This window comes from Artemia sp. Qi Xiang Cuo, chromosome 2, assembly GCF_049724085.1.
Source record: "Artemia sp. Qi Xiang Cuo chromosome 2, ASM4972408v1, whole genome shotgun sequence".
NCBI classification, from domain to species: Eukaryota; Metazoa; Arthropoda; class Branchiopoda; order Anostraca; family Artemiidae; genus Artemia; species Artemia sp. Qi Xiang Cuo.
The window spans coordinates 50,005,838-50,026,726 of record NC_142795.1 but is presented as its reverse complement, the minus strand read 5'-3'; the positions used below and the strand labels follow the sequence as shown (position 1 = coordinate 50,026,726).

Genomic DNA, 20,889 nt, shown 5'->3' with positions numbered 1-20,889 from the left:
CGAAGTTACGATGAGGATGCTGTTGCATTAAAGACAAGCCGTAAAGAAGATTTATATTTTCACTTTTAGAGGTTTAAATTGTGCAATTCTTGTTTATAGTCAAGAAATTACGTTGATACACCCAAAAAAGGTATATTTCTCATGAAAATTAATTAGTTTTTATAAGGAATCTAAATCAATAAAAAATTTTCGTACCCACTTTTTAGTAATATTATTTTAAAGTTAGTTCTTCTTTTTTTCACGAAATTTGTACACAAAGGATCTACTTTTGTTGCAGTTTTCCTAATATAATTTTGTTTATCTAAATTCGGTAATACAATATTTTGTTCTAATATCTACGTAATGTTTTACTAAGTTTTTTTTCTTTCGTCTGAAGCATCCGTGATTCCATAAAAAAAGAAGCTATGAAAATCAAACCTAAAACAACGAGTGGTAAGAAAATCTGATTAAATGTTGTAATCCACTACCAAAAAATAAATCCATTGTTAATTAAAGAATAATAAAATTGCACCATGAAAGTCTCCTAAACAACTAAAAATTATTGTTATAAAATGGCAAGAAAATACAAGTTTGGGGGAAAGACAAACTGTTATATATTTTTTTTTCTGATTTGTATTCAGTACCCTAAAATATACAGACAGAGTAAGGAAAAAGAAAAACTGAAAAAGGTTTGATTCATCGTTTTGATTTAACATTATTTTCCTGACACGTTCTGTAGGCATACGATGTTTGTTTCTTTATTTTCTGTGTTGACTGCATTCTTAACATTTAGTTTTAGTGCCTTGAGCCCTTTAAAATTGGCAACAAAAAGGCAAGTGTAATAAAATTGTGTGTTTCCCCATTTTAATTCTAACTGACCAAATCCCATGCAATTATACAAATACATTCTCAGCCCAATTTGGCATTGTGATCTAATCTTTTTTTTTTTTTTTTTTTTTTTACACAGTGGCGATGACGACGAAATAAGCACTATAATTCGAAAAAATGGTTAATGAATGACCTCAGAAAATTTACGTCAATGAGAGAAGTTATTTTTGAAATACTTTAGTAAATAAACGGTAGTAGACAATGCAATACATTTTTACAATTTGATATTTTACAAGTGAATCCAACCACAATTGATATTTAACCGTTTTAGCAGCAATGACTGTTTAAACAATATTTATTTTATTTTAGAGATCCAAGACAGAGGCGTCTTGCTGAAAAGGAACTTGAACGACAGTCAAAGCAACCGCTTCCTGATAAATTGTCTTTCAAAGATAAAATGAAACTATTTGCATTGGAAACAGGCGAGAATGCGACTCCTAAAGACAAAGTAAAAATTTCCAAAGCACAGAGAGAAATTGAATCCGAACGCCAAGGTGAATCAATTGCATAGATTCTAAATCTAACTTTAAAATGAATAAACCGTTCCGTGTTTGTATATAATGTGCCTCTTCTTTTAAGGCAGCTTGTATGTTCAGTATTATTATGTATCAGTGAAGCACCTTCATGTGTCCTGTGAAGCACCTTTATGTTTAATAGTGTCCTTGACCAGACTTGATACCCGTCCAGAGAGTGCCCACATGTAGTAGCTAGTATTGAACAAGTGACCTTATTTCATTGAGTGAGATCTCACCGTTTTCTATTGCAAGCACGCCCCTCCCCCGTTCTCTTCATTTAGATTGTGTGTTTACGAACGGGAAAAACGTTTTTCTGAATTAGATCTAGTTCTTTTTAATTAGTGAATTATCATGTGTGACGTGGAATTTTTTTCATTATGAGACATAGGATGATTAGAATATGAACAAACATGAGTTATTAAACTTTGTGATTGCTTGAAAACTTGTTATTTTGTTAAGGTGCTTTTAGAATTATACAGACTTGGTAATTTCTGTTGCTTCCTTTTCTAAATGTTAGATGTTTGTTTTCTAAATAGTTACTCGGACTACGAGATCTGTTACTCGGCCTCAGACGCCCAAACTAGAAAAAAACAGGAATTCCTACACAATCAAACTGCCAGCCTCACATCCTCCCTCCCCCCAAAAAACAAGACGACTTGGCTGAGAACACAGCATCAAGTTCGTAAATTTCGAAACATTGTTATTCCAACAATTTATGGAATTTCGGTAGAACGTTAGCCTACACGATTCTAACTCATTCGGCAATTCCTAACAAGTCCAAGATATCTAATACTAATTATTTATCTAGTAGTTGTAACCAACTGTCTGCATTAAAAGATACATTCTAATTTCATAATCGTGTTGAGACGATGCATTGTCAACAACAAAGAATAAGACTGAGGTAATAATTTGTGATAATGATTATATGTAAATAGAGCCTTGTAAAACTTGTACTGTAGAGCCTTGACTGTAAAACATAAGACTGCCTGGTATAGAGAACATCCCTTTGGAAGCCAAGAGCTATGTAATACAATAAAAAACGAAGAAGTGGAGGAAACTATAAATAAATCTCTTGGATATTCTGTTCCTGGGCCAGATGGTATACCAGCAAGAATGTATAAGTTTTTAAAGGGTAGTTTAATGTCAGTCATTATGAGTTTATTTTACTTAGTGTTGGTTAATATGGTTTAATGAGCCATGGAAGGAATTTCTAATATTACAATTATAAAAAAGGGAGCCCCATTGTACGTAATAGCTTCAGGCCTATTAGCCTTCAAAAGAATTTAAGCAAGATATTTAAAAGGGTCTTTAATAAGAGATGGGGTTATTGGGTGGATAAGAAAACAGTAGTGGAAGAAGAATAGGGAGGCTTTAGGTTCAGCTATTCGACAGTAGATCGAATTTTCGTTTGAAATAGTTTAATTACTAAGCATAGTAAGGACAAAAATAATGTAGAATTTCAAGATCTGCGTAAAGCGTTTGATAGCTCTAATAGATCCCTAATGCTCTAAGTTTTTGGGCTAAGGTGGAATTACCTACTAAAATAGTTGGGATTTTTCAATCGATTTATGAGGGGACAAGAAACAGGGTAACGGGTTTGAGAAATGGTATTTCCAGGATTTTCTGTAACATTGTAGGTCTGAGACAAGGTAGGTCACTATCACCTGGGTTATATTCTCTGTTTATAAATGATATGGTGGGTTTATTCCAGAGTAGATTGGCCCCAACAGTAGATCTAAGGAATATGGCCGTTTTAATGCTTTTGTATGCAGATGACGTTGCGTTGGTGGCAAAATCTCAAGATGACACGCATAAACTTTTAAATCTTGCCTCGGATTACATGGATCTCAAAAGTTTGCAATTAAATGTTTGATAACGAAAATTATGATTTTTAGTAAAAAAAAAAAAAAAAAAAGCAATAATGAACAGGTTCGGAGATTTGATTTTAATGGGAAAGCGATCCGGGTAGTAAAAGAAGCAACTTTGGGTTTTCATTTTCCGCTAATGCCTCCTGGAAAAACATACCTGAGCAAGTTTTGCAAAAGGCAAAGCAGCCATGTTTACACTATATAAAAATACTAGTTTAAAGGAAGCTAATTGCCTAAAGATGCTAAAACAGGTATTCAAATCCAAAATAATGTCAATACTTCATTACGGTGCTGAGATCTGGGGGACAGACCCGGCTGAACAAATGGAATCGTTTTAGATCCAGTATTAAAAACGAATGTATGGACTGCAGAAAACAATGCATAATCTCTTCATTAAAGGAAACTTGGGATTATTTTCATTGAGAAAAGATAGATTAATATAGAGGGTGATTAATATTGGGGTGCTGGGACAAGTGCTTTGACTAGTCTATTTTAAGGCTAGTTTTAGTCGAGACTATTATTTCAAGTTAAATTTACCAATTAATCATATTAGAATTGGGAGTCAAGTGCGAGCTAATTGTCTACAATTTTTGAGAAATTGGAGGGGATATTAATTTTCCAAACAGATTACGAATTTGCCCACCATGCGGTATTTTGGGGGATGGATTGGGACATTTTCTTATTAGGTGCAATGGCATGGCAAATCTAAGGGGAGTTTTGTTTAATTGTGGAAATGATGAACTGCTACTGGGGATACTTAAATCAATGTCTCCTAGATATATAGTTCGAATAGGCGATTTTATTTTAAAGGTTCGAACATAGGAATTTTCTTTTATCTATTTGTATCTGCTTAATTTACGTATACCAAATACAACAATGGGCCCGACACCGACCCTGGAGGAACACCATTATGTACATGCGAAATATCTGAAGGGATTCTGTTCAGTATAGCACGCTGGGAACGATTAAATAAAAACCATTTAATCAGGTAAAAAAAAACTCCTCGAACTCACTTGAAAAGTTACTGAATTAGAATATCATGATTATTGAATCAAGCGATTTATTATATCTAGAAACAATAACATAGTGAATGAAGAGGCCCCTAAAGAACCTTTGAGGATGGATGGGACTTGAGTCAGTCAGTCACTATTAATAAGCTTTTCGATTATCCTTGAAATAAGGGGTAAAAGTGAAGTGGGCCTATAATCAGTAGAACAATTCTTTTACAGCAGAATACCATTTGCACATTTTCAAAAGTCTGGTAAATGTCTAATTTTAAACATTCGTTAAATGAATAAAGAAAGAGAGTAGGTGTAACACGCAATACAAATTTTAGAACCTTTAAAGAAAGAAAATCTCCACTACAAGCTCTATTTTTCATACTCCTTGTACGTTTAAATAATTCCAACATAGATACTGGTTTGAGGTACACTGAAACATGAGTCATTTAGCAGATAACGGCTGGATGATCCATCATCAGTAAACGTTGATATCGAAAAAGTGATCCTATCCATAATATTCACAAAATCATCACACGTCCGGCTAGAAATATCATACTGTAGATCAATCATATCCGGACACACTGGACTAGAATTCGGGCTAATAACCGATTTAATTGCCTTTCGAGTTTTACTAGGATTTCCTTCACTAGCTTTAAACTTATTATTATAATACTTTGGCTTTTTCTTCCTAACAATACCATTTAACATATCATTATAACCCTTATACGGTTCCTTAATATATACATAATTACTGCGAACTGAAAACTTATATAAATGTCGTCTTTGAATAATACACGCAATAAGACTCTAGGACATCCATGGCTTCTTCGGCAATAATTTCCTAGCCTGTGTTGTCATAGACGTACAACGCTCTGACAATTGCCTCGTCAAAGTTTTAAAAGAAATATCAGAACTAAAACCTTGATTAACAGAACCAATGATCTGAAACATCGTTTGAATTAACATTACTAAATCAGAGAGGGACATTAGAAATACATTATCAATTAATGATGCCGGAATTTAGTCACATGAGTACAAAGATGTGTAACCGCAGGATGCACTCCATATCCCAAAATAATCACCACACACAAAACATGGCCTATTTATGCATTTTGACAAGTCAAATTGCTGCTCTAATTAATCTAAAATATGTTCGATTTTTTCTAAAGGGGAACGGTAAACAACAACCACAAAAGGAATTCCATTCTTAGAAACTTCAGCCTCTGCATACTCAAAACCAATTTATTTATTTATCTGAACATCATCTCTTATCTCAACATCAAAATACGTTCTCACGTGTCGTCCAAGTCCACCACGTTGATGGAAAACAGGACAAGGCAGTGTCTTTGCTTTACAAAATCATGCGTCGCAAGTCTAATGTTAATCTGAAAGGAAGATGATGAATATACTATTTTGAAACCTCCGTCTTTTTAGTTTGTATACTATGAACGAGGGTGGCTCACTCATTCAATTTGTTCATAACATTCTCAAATGAAAGGAGACCGGATCATAGTATATGGGAGCGGGGTCGCGACAAGCTGTGTCAGCGGCAAGAAAGTGCCAAGCTGGCATATAAGACAGGCTGATGGAAATTATACTATAGTCACGATTAACGAGCGTAAAAGCAAGTTATTTAAAAATTGGCCACGTTTCCATTATTATAATCAATTTGTATATATAAACCAATGTTATTATTTTTTTTCATTCATGATTTCGCAAGGGTTTCAAAAATAATGTTCATACCTTTGGTCCTCAGTTTTATAAATTATGAGCAAAGCGTTCGATTCTGTTGATAGGAGAGCTTTAGCTAAGATCTTATCCTTGCATGGTATACCAGACAAATACATCAAAGTGATTAGTGCTATGTAAGAGAATGACACTGCTTCGGTTAAGGTAGGAAACGAGGTTAGCAGCTGGTTTCTTACTAAATCAGGAGTTAAGCAGGGTTGTGTTCTATTCCCCTTTATATGAATCATCTTGATGGATTTTGTCTTTAGGAGCACAGGAAAGGCAATGAGAGAACACGGAATCAAATGGTGAGGAAAAACTTTCCTGAACTTAGATTATGCTGACGATTTAAGGATCCTAGATGAAAGTGTGAGCAAAATGAATTAACTTTTAGACCTTTTGCGAGTTCAGGGTACTAAAATAGGTTTGAAAATTAATCTTAAGAAGACTATGTGGCTAAGGCTAGGACTAAGTGAAGATAAAAAGGTGACGTTGGGTAACGAAAAGATCGATCAGGTGGACAGCTTCACTTACCTTGTTAGTATTATTAGTAAAGACGGTGGGAGCAGTGAAGATATTAGAAGTAGAATAGCCAAAGCTCAGGGTTTTTTTCCACAGTTGAAAAAAGTTTGGAAGAATAGGAAGATAAGTGTGTAAACCAAGATTAGAATATTGGAAGCTATAGTGATGACAGTGGTCAAATAAGGTTCTTAAGCATGGGCACTCCGAAAAGCGGATGAAGATTTGCAAGATGTTTATTTTTAAGAGAAATTACCTACGGATTGTTCTGGGTACCCAGCTCACTGACCGTATTTCAAACAACAGGCTGTACGAAAAGTGCAGTTCAATCCCACTTTCTAGGGATGATAGAAAGGCTGAGATGGCTTGGGCACGTTCTGCGGACGAAGGATGACAGATTGCCAAAGATTGTCCTTTTCGGCCAACCGTCAAGGGTTAAGCGAAAACAGGTCATCCGCGGTTTGGGTGGGAGGATGTCATAAAGGAAGATTTAAGAGAAATGGGAACTTCCTGGGAGGGTGTAAAGAGGGAGGCCTGGAATTGATTAGGATGGAGGAGGAGCGTGCGTAGCTGCGTTGGCCTCAGGCGGCTTGGTGCTGTGGTAAGTCGTTAGTAGTAGCAGTAGTAATTGATAATAACAGGAAAGAAAAAATAAAAATTGAAAGTTCTATTAAAGTCATGAACGTAATAATTTGAACTTTGTGCCAACAACCATTACCCGAAAACACTTTCCACTAGCAGGCTAGAATCGCTTTCCAAGTCTAGCCAGTTCTTGTCTTCTCACGAATAATGATCTGGCAGCTTTCCGCTAGTCGCGAATAATGGGAATAAATTATGGAAACCAAGCCGGCTTTGCTTTCCGCCTCACAGAAAAAGTCTTGTCGATGAAGCGGCAAAAAGAAAAACAAAAAAACAACACACAAGACAAACAAACAATAGGTAAATAAATGCGAACAAGAAGTAATTCAGTAAATATCGCTAACTATAGATGAGACAACATTGAAACTTAACAAATAATATCGAGAAGCAATTTATCAATAATAGAACCTGGAGAAATTAAGCGACTCATAGGATAGCTGTTTCTGGTCGAAACAGAAAACTAGGATGAAACTTGTCAAAGTGAAGCTATTCAAACAATTAAAATCTTTTTCTTTAAATTCCTAACATACATCTTAATAGATTATTTCAAGTTATTGCTGACTCGCATTCCAAGTTGGGGAAATTCCTCAGAAATAAGGACTTGAGCATTGTAGAGGAAGACAGTATCAGGGACATTCCCATCTTTAAAATCAAAAGCAATAGCTAAACTCTATTCAGAATTCAAAGAAAGCCCAATTGTTATATTTAACATAAAGACTAAAATATGTTAACACATCTACAAAAAGTCCACTTAAATTTAGGACATCGTCAGCAAAAGTCATCAATGACAAATCAATCCAGGATGGGTACAATTGCAATCAAAGGATGCCTGAGAATGTGTTACAGAGTTATTGAGCAGGGACGGTGACAAAAGACCACCTTAACAGACTTCTTTCAACACATGAACCACGAAAATGCTTAAACCTGAATAAAATTGCATAAATCACAGGTTTGAGCAGCATCAAAATTGCGGGGCTAGGCGTTTACCCCCTCCCCTCCGGTAAATACCTTCCTGGAGAAAATAGCATCTGGAGAAAATATCCTCGCTCCTGCGGCTGGTTGACTGCTGATATCAACTGAACATATAGAAGAATAATTACATTTCAAAGGAGAATTTGTAGCATTACCGTTGAAACAAAGATACTTGCACTTTTCAACATCAAGGAGGCACACTTGTGCCTCTATAAAGAGGCGACCCACCACAATGTTAAGCGATTTCAGGTCCTAGAGGTCGCAGAGAGACGGCGGTAATCGCATTTTGTAGCCCAAGCTCAAACTAAGAAATTTGCAAAATTTCATCATCCTCCGACTTTATCTTCATGGAGTAAACTGGGCCGGAAGTTTCGACCCTCCCACCCAAGCCCCCCTTTAACGTTGTCTGATTGGGCAGAAATTTGGAGGTTAAGAGTTCCTAGCGCCCAGAAGCTTAGCCTCGCACTTTCAGCTCACTATGCTAACGCCGTCCCAGTTTTCAAAAAACCACATATAGCCACTTAAAATTCATCATTTCTTTCTTTTTTTCTTAGCCACGCCTACAGGCCACAGTTGGCAACGAATCCGGTTGAATGAGGACTCATTCGAAGCAGAATTCGGCCTGTTAGGGCCTTTTGATATTTTCAGACCGAAAAAATTATCCCCCGAATTTACATTTACGAAAAACCTTAGTTTTTTTCAAATAATACAGATAAACAGGTTAGACATGCTTTGTTATGAAAATATCTGCGCGTCAATTTTCATAACAAAGCATGTCTAACCTGTTTATGTGTATTATTTGAAAAAAACTACGTTTTCTAAAGAGTTAAAGAGGCTGAGTTAAAAGGTCAACCCTTAAAACGTACAGGGATTAGGAGGCACAGTTGGGGGGGCTGTTACAGAGGCTGAGTCACAAGTTCGAACCTTAAAACGTACAGGGATTAGGAGGCACCCTGTACGACGTGATTTGAGTATTCAGGAATTAAAAGCCTTAACACAAGAATGTTCAAGAGCGGGGGTTTGGGGGCGGCAGCCCCCCAACTTCAACTCCTGACACGATCAGCTAACAGTTAGTCAAGCAATAATAAGTAATAAACTGTACAAAAACGTGCAGAAATTATTTGAAAAAAACTACGTTTTCTAAAGAGTTAAAGAGGCTGAGTTACAAGGTCGAACCTTAAAACGTACAGGGATTAGGAGGCACAGTTGGGGGCTGCCGCCCCCAAACCCCCCGATTTTGCAGCCTTTAAATAAAAAAAAAAATTTAAACTGAAAGTAAGGAGCGACATTAAATCTTAAAACGAACAGAAATTATTCCGTATATGAAAGAGGCTGTGCCCTCCTCAACGCCTCGCTCTTTACGCTAAAGTTTTTATTGTTTAAAAAGAAAAGTTGTAAGAAAGTCAAACTTTAGCGTAAAGAGCGAGGCGTTGAGGAGAGCACAACCCCTTTCATATACGAAATAATTTCTTTTCGTTTTAAGATTTGATGTCGCTCCTTACTTTCAGTTTAAAAAACTTTTTTTTTTTATTTAAAGGCTACAAAAGCGGAGAGTTTGGGGAACGGCAGCCCCCCCAACTGTACCTTCTAATCGCTGTACGTTTTAAGGTTCGACTTTGTAACTTAGCCTCTTTAACTCTTTAGAAAATGTAGTTTTTTTCAAATAATATAAATTAAGTCCAATATCTAAAAAACCTTTTCTCACATTATCCACCATTACAGATAAAGAAAATTTGCTCCTACTAATAAGTAGGATGTTATCCGCGTAAGCAATATACGATACATCAGAAAAACCAAGAAATACTTTACCCCCCCCCCTCTAATATGCAAATCAAATAGCCCAAATTTGTTTCTAAAGTAACAAAAAAATAACGAAAAAACTGGTGTGTTCTCGAATTTTACACGGCGTAAAATTGAGTGAGTGGCGCATAATACACAAGTACCAAAATTCCTTCCCCCTACAGAAAAAAATAACAAAAAATTAAACTCAAATAAAATTCTCAAAATTAGAAAGAATTTAAAGAAACACAATGAGATATTCCTTTACTTTACTTTTTTCTTTTTTTTACCAAAGCTTTAATTATTTTTTTTCTACAAATTATCCGGTTATTTTACTATTCATAAGATATCAAAAGGAAGTAAATACATCATTTGAGAAAAGTTGCCACACAACTTTCGCTTGTCATTTTTATCTTTCTGTTTTCCTATTTCAAAGAAAGCATTTCTCCTGTCCAGTTAATTAGCATAAAATCTATCTTTATCTTCATTTTAACTGCAATTGCAATTTCCAGCACCATTCATACTGCAATAACATACCAATCCCTTACTAATCTTTATAATCACCTTACTCTACTTATCTCTATAATTGTTTTAATACTCTCCATAATAACCTTTAATGCTCTCGATTTTTTTATGCTCATTGTATGAAATATAAAGACACGGCTCACTCGGTCTAACGTCTTCTCTATAGACATGTGACCACCAAGAGTAAGTGATCATGAACCAGTTTTATTGCCAAATCTACTAGGACACTTGGCAAGACTAATTTAGCTGTTCTAGGGTACCCTTTGTCCTTGCTAACGCCTCCCAGCAGATAACGATAAAGAACAACTTCCCTAAGAAACAGGCCGTCCAAAATATTTAACAGCCAAGACGCAAGATTACTTTTCTTAGACACGAATCTCTCTCCCCGTGTTATTCTCTCTGATTTTCATGGCACGGAACACTTTTCCGCCCTGTCATTTATTATTTTCCCTGGCTGTCATCTCTTAATGTCCATGGCACGAAACCTGCAGGGTTTTCGAGGTTCGGTAATTCACCGCCTACCTCTCTCTTTGCCCATGGGAGCTCAGACCTTCCTTTCCCAGGATCCTCTGAACCTGTTAACACCTCAGACCTTCCTTTTCCAGGATCCTCTGAACACATTAACAACACCTGGTCCGTCGGTCGACCGCAGTCCGCTCCTTCACCAGCCTCGTCTCTCGAAACAACGCCTCACTACGTCAATGCCTAATAAATTATCAGTCATCTGGTCCCTCGGTCAACCATAGTTCGCCCCTTCACCACCTTCATCTTTCTCGACAAACGCCTCACTAAGTCAGTGCCTTATAATAAATTTCTCATCATTCTTGATAATACACCTCTCTAGATTAGTGCCTTATAATAAATTCTCAATTTCTCGTCATAATTTTTTGGTACTAAAATGTCTGCCTAAATTCCTTATCTGACGCCTACATCCTGTACTAAAAAAATATCTACCTCTCCCCCTGGTCACGTTTTACGTCAGGCCCGTTCTGACGGAGTCCTTCATTCTGTCCTGTCCAATGAATTCAGCATATACGGGAATAATTATTCAGAGAGGGAATTATAATTACCCTGGTGTTCTAATAAATATCTCTTAATATTTAGTCTCGAGCCTTCAATGAAACAATCTAAGCCTATACTATTAGAAAAATCTACTAAACGGCCATACCCCGATCGATACGATTTTGTGGCAATCTCCACCCTCTTATAAAACTGATACACTGTTTCGTTGGATGATTGCCTCAGTTCAGCTAAATCTTTGAATTTCTTTCCGGCTGTCTTTCCTGGTAAATACGCCTGCGTCATTTCCTTTTCAAGTTTCTCTAAATTTCTAAAGATTTGAGGAATCTCTATCCTCAAAAAATTAAGTAATGGCCTTGTCACTCTAAGTGCTACTGCATCTATCACCTGCGAGTCTGACCAGACAAGCAACGTATTGCATTTTCAAGAACGGATCCATTACTGACCCAATTACTCTTTGATTCAAATTCTCCTTGTTGCTCTTACCCTCAATAGGTGTATCCGTTATATCATCATCAGAATTATCCCCCATATTTACACTACTTCTTATAGTGGCACTTTCTTTGGCCATTAAATTACCCACAGTAGTCAAAAATCTTACGATTGAAGTGGCATTATAATCCAGACTCGAAGAGTCAAAATTCAAAAGAAAATTTAAACCTTTATTTCTTATTTCCTTTAAAAGGGATGAAGCAATATCTTTATCGAATTCAGGATCTAAAATTGGAATTGCACCCATTTTAAAAGAGAAAGAAAAAAAAATGAGTAAAACAAATTAATTAAGTCAAAGCTGTAAAAACAAGGAAAAATCGTTATTCAACACTCCTAACAGATTTCCTACTCGCGTGCGAATTTAAAATGCATGACTTACTTTCGTAAATTGTCCTTCGACGTTCTTCACCTTTTTTTTTCTTCAAAAACTGAACTCTGGAGCGGGAACCTAGAACTGAAGTTGAAACCTGGAACTGAAACTAGAATCTTTGACAATGCAAACAGCAACAATTCTCAACTTCTGACGTTAACTGATGAGAAGTTTTTTTTAGCACATACCAGTAATACAATTATGCACGAGCCGAAACGGCTTTCAGCCGATAGTCTATGCCACAATTACAGCTGACAAAGATGAATTTTACCAAAATTGGAAGGTTAAGAAACTTACGACGACAATGTAGGTGATGGGCCTCAACAGAAAATATTAACTTGATATGTAACAGTTGCAGATTGAATTGGTAAGAACCATGGGCGTAGGGAGGGGGGGGTAGCTGCCCCCCCTAAAACTTCAAATTTACATTAGATATGGCTGAAAAAGCAGATAGTTTGGAAAAAGCAGTTGATAAAACTCCATCACATTATCGACTGCCCCCCCCCCTAGACAATATGCTGCCTACGCCCATGGTAAGAACTATAATCCTCTCCGGCAAAAACCGCTGCACCACTTTGTAAAGTTTGATCACCTCTCTGTGAATCCTCTACTTCTCTGTAAAGTGTGACTTCTTCTCTTTGGAGTCTTATGGTAGCGTTGATTACCTGGGTACTTGCGTATTATAGCGACCATAGCCGAGAAGCGAAGCTAGGTCAAGTCGTAAGATCACCTTGTCACCGCTAACCATTTCCGCAGACTGGTACTCATGATGTTATTCTAATCACGTTCTAACATTTATGTCACGTGGCGTGAGAATCACCATTCCCTCAGACTTACCTTAACTGGTAAGCAATTTTAACCCTTTACCGCTTTTTCGATCTTGTGTTCATACCAGCCAAATAGCAATTTTGTATCTGATTGGTACCATTTTTGGTTGTGGAGACATCTTGTTAAGAGTCTCAACTATTATTATGTCTGCTTCAGCACTTGCGTTGATTCTGACTGTCATGTCGATTCCTTGTTTTGTGTGATACAGTTTGGCCACTAGTTCTTTCTATCTTCATCCATTTTTTTGTATGCATCCGATGAAGTACTATAATAGGCAGTCTATATACTACTGCCTCCTGATTCAACACCGTGAATGTTCTGTTGCTAACTAACGCATATTATCGTGAAGTGATTTGGCTTCTTGTATTTTATTAAATAAAGAAAACAAGTTTTTTCTAAATGAAAGTAAGGGGCGACATTAAAACTTATAACGAACCGAAATTGTTCCGTGTATGAAAGGGGCTGTCCCCTCCTCAACGCCTCGCTCTTTACACTAAAGTTTTTTATTGTTTAAAAAAAGAGTTGTGAGAAAGAGTCAAACTTTAGCGTAAAGAGTGAGGCGTTGGGGAGGGGACAGCCCCTTTAATATAAGGAATAATTTCTGTTCGTTTTAAGTTTTAATGTCGCTCCTTGCTCTGAAGACTGGGGGGGGGGGGGAGTTTCCTGCTCAAAGATATAATTTCCAGAACTTTCAATTATGTTGAACAAAATAGATATCACAAAATTTTGAATGGTTGGGTTTCGCGATTGGTGGGCGTAAAAGGGGTGGTAGTTGCCATTCAAACACTTTTGACTATTAAGAATGGCACTAAGACATTTCAATTTCCAATCGAATGAGCTCTTTTTGAAGTTTCTACGACAACGCTTTCTATAAAAACCTTATGTGCCCCAGGGCATAACTTACGATCCTTGCCCTTAGGGCTGTGGGGGGGGGGATTGTTATCCTCAAAGACCTAATTTCCAGAACTTTCAATTACGTTAAACAAAATGGCTATCTCAAAATTCTGATTGGATGTGTTTGGAGAAAAGGTGGGCCCGAAAGGAGGGTTTGTTGCTATCCAATCACTTTCGACTATTAAAAAGGGCACTAGTCATTTCAATTTCCAATCGAATAAGCCCTTTATTACGTCTCTACAACAAAGCCTTCAATAAAAAACCGTATATGCCCCCAGGGCATTCCTTACAGCCCTTGCCCTGTGGGCTGTGGGGGAGTGTCCTCCTGAAAAACATAATTTCTATCTGGAAATGAACTACGTTGAACAAAATGGCTATATCAACATTTTGATTGGATGTGTTTTGGGAAATAGTGGGCGTCCATGGGGTGTTAGTTGCCCTTGAATCACTTTCGACTATTAAAAAGCGGACTAGCCATTACAATTTCCAATCGAATGAGCCCTTGTCTAAGTTTCTACGACAACTCCTTCGATACGAAGTGCCCGGGTCTAAAGGAAAAAAAATACATTGTGCCAACATCGTTCTTTACTTAGGCAGCGCTATTCCGCTGCCTATGATAAAAGCGATTTATCAGCAAAAAAATGTAGACTATTCCTGCCCCCCCCCTCCTGTGAATGAAGGTCTAACATTCTCCTAAAATATTTCTATTAAGGCCTATGTCTTTGCTTTAGTCTATAAAAATTCCTGTCATCGCCAATGCGTTTTTTAAAGAAGGAAATCAGCACCTACCCTGCCATGTCTACCTACCCAGTTGTTTCCTCCACCAAAGTTAGTTTCCTATCGGCTCAGGTTTTGCAAGCGGTTTCATATGAGATCAGGTATCTATTTAAAATTATAAATCTATGAGCTAGATCTACATCTTTGTTAACTAGTAATTAAAAAAATCTAATTTTGCCTAACTCCAAAAATTAATCAGTCTCTAATGATTTCATCACTGGTTGTTCTGGATGTGCAATCAATTGCTTTGATGTGCCACTCGGTAAAGTATTTCTCTATTGATCCACTATAATTTTTCTTATATCTAAAACACTGGTGTCAAGCAAATAATAGAATTAACAAGTGATCCAATATGTTAGCAAAGTTTCTCTGGATCTTTATGCATTGAAAATGTCTCTGTCTTTCTTGCCAGTCTATGTAATTTGAGCCTAGTAAGAGTGAAAATTTGAGTGCATCCTCTTTACCATAGCGCAGTCCTATAAATAAAAATTCCTTAAAGTAATTTAATTTGAATAAGGCAGTGAAATAGACAAAAAAAAACTTTTGCACAAATAATAACAAAAGTTCGAATATTTCGGCTTTATACCTGGAAGCCTTTATCAACAGAAAAAACACACACAAAAAACAAACACAAAAGCTAGGCCTATACAAAAACAAAATGAGAAACGAAAGATGTGTTTTCTTTTATTTTTTATTTTATTTTCCGTAGCACTTGTCTGTTCTCAATTAACTGGAAAATCTGTAAATTCAAAAACTAGTTAGTGCAAACCTTCAAATGTGCATTCATTTATTCAAAACAAAAATTTATACAATGCTAAAAAAATTGCTAGGTAAATAATACATATTCTAAACCATGAATAGCAGGAAAAAGAAAAGAAAAAGAAAAAAAAATTCAAGTAACCTAACCTAACCTGATAACTTCAATTCAATTTTACTCGATACAAACGAGTGAGTAGCACTGTGAGCAATACAGTGGCTGCATAGCCAATACCTTGAGTTAACACTTGTGCGAAAACCTGAAGATTTTCACAACCACTGAAACTAAAGTAAAAACATTTTGTAAGGATTATTTTTAGTAATGCGTATCACAAAAGACACCACCACTGATCACAAGAAAATATGCATGTCACAACTTGGTTATTAACGTTAATTCATAATATCTAAGCTTTTTAGCTGTTCCTCTATGTTTTTTTGTAGAAAAAGCATTAATCCAGGGTCGTCAGATGTGGCGTTAAAACTGACAAATACAACTTTTTTGGTTTTCTTCGAAAATCTTTCTGCAAGTTCTCTTGATGTTGCTGATGCAAAATCCCCAGATAATTGGGTTGCAGTAACTAGACCATTAACACAAAGAGGCGTGCCAATCGATAAATCTTTCATGTTATAGCTGGAATCTCCAACCCAAATATAGATAGAATTTGATCCAATTATGAAATGAAATTTGAATGTCAGACCATTCCTTGTAGCAACAAAGTTGTGCACCAACATATCCTGAAAGAATTTAAAGGTCAATATTCTTGCTTATTATATGCGCGTGTGCTCATGCCAGATTTACCAGTAAGTCACTGGTCTAGCAAGCCACTTTGAGGGATAACATTATGGGCCAATTAACCGGGTATTATCACTGGGTATAATGAAAATATGCCAAAAAGAAGTCAGACGATGTAGCAATAAGTCATTATACAAGATGATAAAATTTCTATAGGATATCAAGGGGATCTAATATACCTAAAATAATTTTGCTGATCTCAGCGTCAGCTGACTGTCACAAAAACAAAGGGTCAATAAGTGAATTCTCCATGGGGACTAGCCACAATCAAGAGCTGCTGAGAATCTATGGTTTGACTATGAGACTTTATTGAAAAAGACAACGAAAGTTTACATCCAATATCTTGCAATGGTTTTCAATTAAAACAGGTAGCACCATAGGGAGCTCCTAAAGCTCCCAAATCGCTCAATTGATATTTCCTCTGAGGCCATTTTTACAGTTTTTCTAGCAGGTATGCAAGAACATTTTTAAGGACCGCCCTTTTCTGAACTTTAAAAAGAAAATTTTACTCTATTTAATTGAAAAAACAAAATTCACACTTTTTAATGATGTAAGTTTTGTTACAATTCAATATTTATATCTCTAGCACAAAACAGAAGACAAATGGTTTTTCTAATATTTTTGAAAGAAGATTTCAGCTTATAGTTTTCTGTTCTTTACTCAGATCTCTTGTCCAAGCTCTACAAGTTATAGCAATCAATTTTAAATAGTTTGGCCTCGCAAACTAAAAATTTTTATGATGGATGAGATAGGGCACTGTAGAGATATATAAACAGTACAGTCATTTCCTATCTCAAATTTTAGACAAAGCCGGGCCGAGATACAGCTGCTCCAAACAACATATAAACCAGAAGAAACATAAGCGACTTTAGATTTTTCACAGATAGGCAGGCGTGTGGTATCGGTATTCGCAGCCTGGAGAACAGGAAAAGAAATAAGACAAATCGACCATCTAGGGGATAAGGAAGAATGCAATACGTTGAAGAAATAAAAAAGAAAAAGGAAAATAATTGGTATGGCTGTAATAATACAAAAGGTAAAGATAACATTGGCTTGAGAATGGAAAGAAAAACAAAGAACGAGTTTATAAGGATAATATCATGGTAAAAATAAGTTTTATTTGAACAATGGCATAAAGTGATGACACTTGATTAGGAAATTAGGCACTTTGCATTAATATTTATCTTCCATAGTTTTATCAATTTTTTTCTCAAAGGGAGATTAGGTGGTTGGTACTGAGGAGCTCATTAAGGAGATAATAATAATATTTAAAAAAATCAACCTCTTCCTTTCTCCAAAAACGAAAATCCTAGAAATGCACAAAACTAAAATCATCTGCTTTGACATCTGCAAAAATCTTTCGCTACGTCATATTCAAGATAAATAATTAAGCTACAGCAAATTATGCAAGCAAGGCCATTGGTAGATCTAGTGAGGGATCATAATCCCCCTCCCTCTGGCTCCAAACATGCCCTGGACAAAACAAAGTTTGATAAGAAACTGACAAAAAAACTTGGTAACTAGAATGATTAAATAATTTTAAATAATCTTACCACAATTCTGAAACATTCCAAGTTTTATACCAAACTTGCACGTAACCCGAATTTGAAAGATAATGAAAAGAATTGTGAGGGTTAACTTAATGAGTAATAAAAATATGCTTTCTCTTGAGAAGTTTTGCGTAATTTGCAGTTTGTGGCAGAATATTTACAACAAGAATAACAACAAGCATTACTTTATGGTCTTCTTATAATACACATACAATTCTTTTGATATCCTTCAATTTTCTGAAAACTCACTAAGAATTTCACAACAAACAGTTCTTAACAGACGTTTGAGTATTTTCTTGGATAAGGCTATGATTGGAAATCGAGAGTTCTAGTGCCCTTTATAAGGGTCAAAAGTGATTGGAAGGCAACTAACATCCCTTCCACGCCCAACATTTCCCCAAAACACATCCAATAAAAATTTTGAGACATATATTTTGTTCTACATAGTTGATTTGCAGACAGAAATTATGTTTTTGAGAAGGACACTCCCCCACAGCCCTCAGGGCAAGGGTTTTAGGTTATGCCCTGGGGGCATATAACGTATTTATAGAAAGCTTTGTCGCAGAAATTTCAAAAAGGGCTCACTCAATTGGAAATTCAAAGGGCTAGTGTCCTTTCTAATAGTCGAAAGTGATTGGAGGACAACCAACCCCCCTCTCACGCCCACCTTTTCCCCAAAAACATCCAATCAAAATTGTTAGATAGCAATTTTGTTCAACGTAGTTGAACATTCTGGAAATTAGGTCTTTGAGGATGACAACCACCCCCCAGCCCTCAGGGCAACTGTTGTAAGTCATGTACTGGGCGCATATAAGGTTTTTATAGAAAGCGTTGTCGTATAAACTTTAAAAAGGGCTCAATCGATTGGAAATTTAAATGGCTAGTGCCCTTTTGAATAGTCGAAAATGATAGGAAGGCAACTACACTCCTTCGACGCTTACCATTTCGCCAAACACATCCAATCAAAATTTTGAGATAGCCATTTTGTTCAACGTAGTTGAAAGATCTGGAAATTATATCTTTGAGCAGGATACTCCTCCCACAGTCTTCAGGGCAAGGGTTATAAGTTTTGCCCTTGGGGCATATATGGTTCTTATGGAAGGAATGCTCGTATAAACCTCAGAGGGGGCTCATTTGATTGGAAATTGAAAATTCTAATTCAGTTTTTAAGATTCAAAAGATATCAGAGGGTAACCAGCCCCCCCCCCCACGCCCTTTTTTCCCAAATCGATCTGATAAAAATTTTGATATAGCTATTTTCTTAAAAATACTTCAAAGATCATATAACAAAAACTCCGGCGTCGACACAACCCCCCAGGGCCCGGGGCCAGGCGTTGTAAGCTATGGCCTGAGGGCATATATGGTTCTTATGGAAGGGATGCTCGTATAAACTTCAGAGAGGGCTAATTTGATTGGAAAATGAAAGTTCTAGTTCACTTTTTAAGAATCAAAAGAGATCCCAGGGCAACTAGCCCCCTCCCCTCCATGCCCTCTTTTCCTCAAACCCATCCCGATAAGAACTTTGAGATAACCATTTAAAAAAAAATAGTTCAAAGACCATATAACAAAAACTCCGGGGTCGACACAGTCCCCCCAGTGCCCGAGGGCAGGTGTTGTAAATTATGCCCTGGGGGAACATATGGTTCTTATGGAAGGGATGCTCTTAAAAACTTCAGAGAGGCTCATTTGATTGGAAATTGAAAGTTCCAGTTCAGTTTTTGAGAGTCAAAAGAGATTGCAGGGCAATTAGCCCCCCCCCCCACTCCTTTTTTCCCAAATGCATCCGATGAAAATTTTGAGATAGCCATTTTGCTAAAAATTGTTCAAAAGTCCGATAACAATAACTCAGGTGTCGACACAACCCCCAGGGCCCAGGGGCAGGCGTTATAAGTTATGCCCTAGGGTATATATGGGTCTTATGAAAGGGATGCTCGTATAAATTTCAGAGGGCTCATTTGATTGGAAATCGAAAGTTCGAGTTCACATATTAAGAGTCAAAAGAGATCCGAGTGCAACTACCCCCCCCCCTACGCCTTCTTTTTCCATAATCATCAGATGAAAATTTTGAGATAGGCATTGTTAAAAATAGTTCAAAGGTCGGATAAGCAAAACACCAGTGTCAATACAACCCCCCAGGGACCGAGGAAAGTTATGCCCTGAAGGCATGCATAGTTCTAATGGAAGGGATGCTCGTATAAACTTCACAGAGGGCTCATTTGATTGGAAACTAAAAGTTCTAGTTCACTTTTTAAGATTCAAGAGATTTAAGGGCGATTCGCTCCCCCCCACGCATTTTGTTCCCAAAACCCATCCGCTACAAATTTTGAGATAGCCATTTTTTTTTTAATTGTTCAAAAATGAGATAACAAAAACTCCGATGTCAACACAAACCCGAAGGGCCTGGGGGGTAGGCGTTGTAAGTGTTGTCCTGGGGGCGTATATGGTTCTTATGAAAGGGATTCTTGTATAAATTTCAGAGAGGGCTCATTTGATTGGAAATTGTAAGTTCTAGTTCAGTTTTTAAGAGTCAAAAGAGATTGGAGGGTACCTAGACCCCTCCCCTCCCCACACACCCTTTTTTCCCCAAGCTCATTCGATAAAAATGTTAACATAGCCATTTCATTAGAAATAGTTCAAAGGTTAGATAAGAAAAACTCCTGTGTTGACGCTACCCTCGACGGCCCGGAGGCAGGCGTTGTAATTAATGCTCTGGGGGCATATATAAATCTTATGGAAGGGATGCTCGTTTAAACTTCGGAGAGGGGTCATTTGTTTTGAAATTGAAAGTTCTTGTTCACTTTTAAAGAGTCAAAAGAGATAGGAGGGCAACTAGCCCCCCCCCCTCCCTTCGCGCCCTATTTTCCTCAAACCCATCCGATAAAACTTTGAGAGAGCCATGTTTTCAAAATGGTTCAATGATCATCTAACGAAAACTCCGGGATCGACATAATCCTTCAAGACCCGGGGTAGGTGTTGTAAGTTATGCCCGGGGGGCA

The 20,889-nt window shown here is 36.9% G+C and overlaps 1 protein-coding gene across 3 annotated transcripts in view; it reads left to right on the top strand.

The window, feature by feature from the left end:
* Positions 1–1,868, top strand: part of cno (adherens junction formation factor afadin) — a 148,239-nt gene extending 146,371 nt beyond the window's left edge. For all 3 annotated transcript variants that reach the window (XM_089101622.1, XM_089101608.1, XM_089101615.1), the window contains one exon: positions 1,177–1,868. In XM_089101622.1, the coding sequence (XP_088957748.1) occupies positions 1,177–1,378 (202 nt within the window). In that variant the 3' untranslated portion in view covers positions 1,379–1,868. The remainder of the gene's footprint in view (positions 1–1,176) is intronic.
* The last annotated feature ends 19,021 nt before the right edge of the window (positions 1,869–20,889 follow it).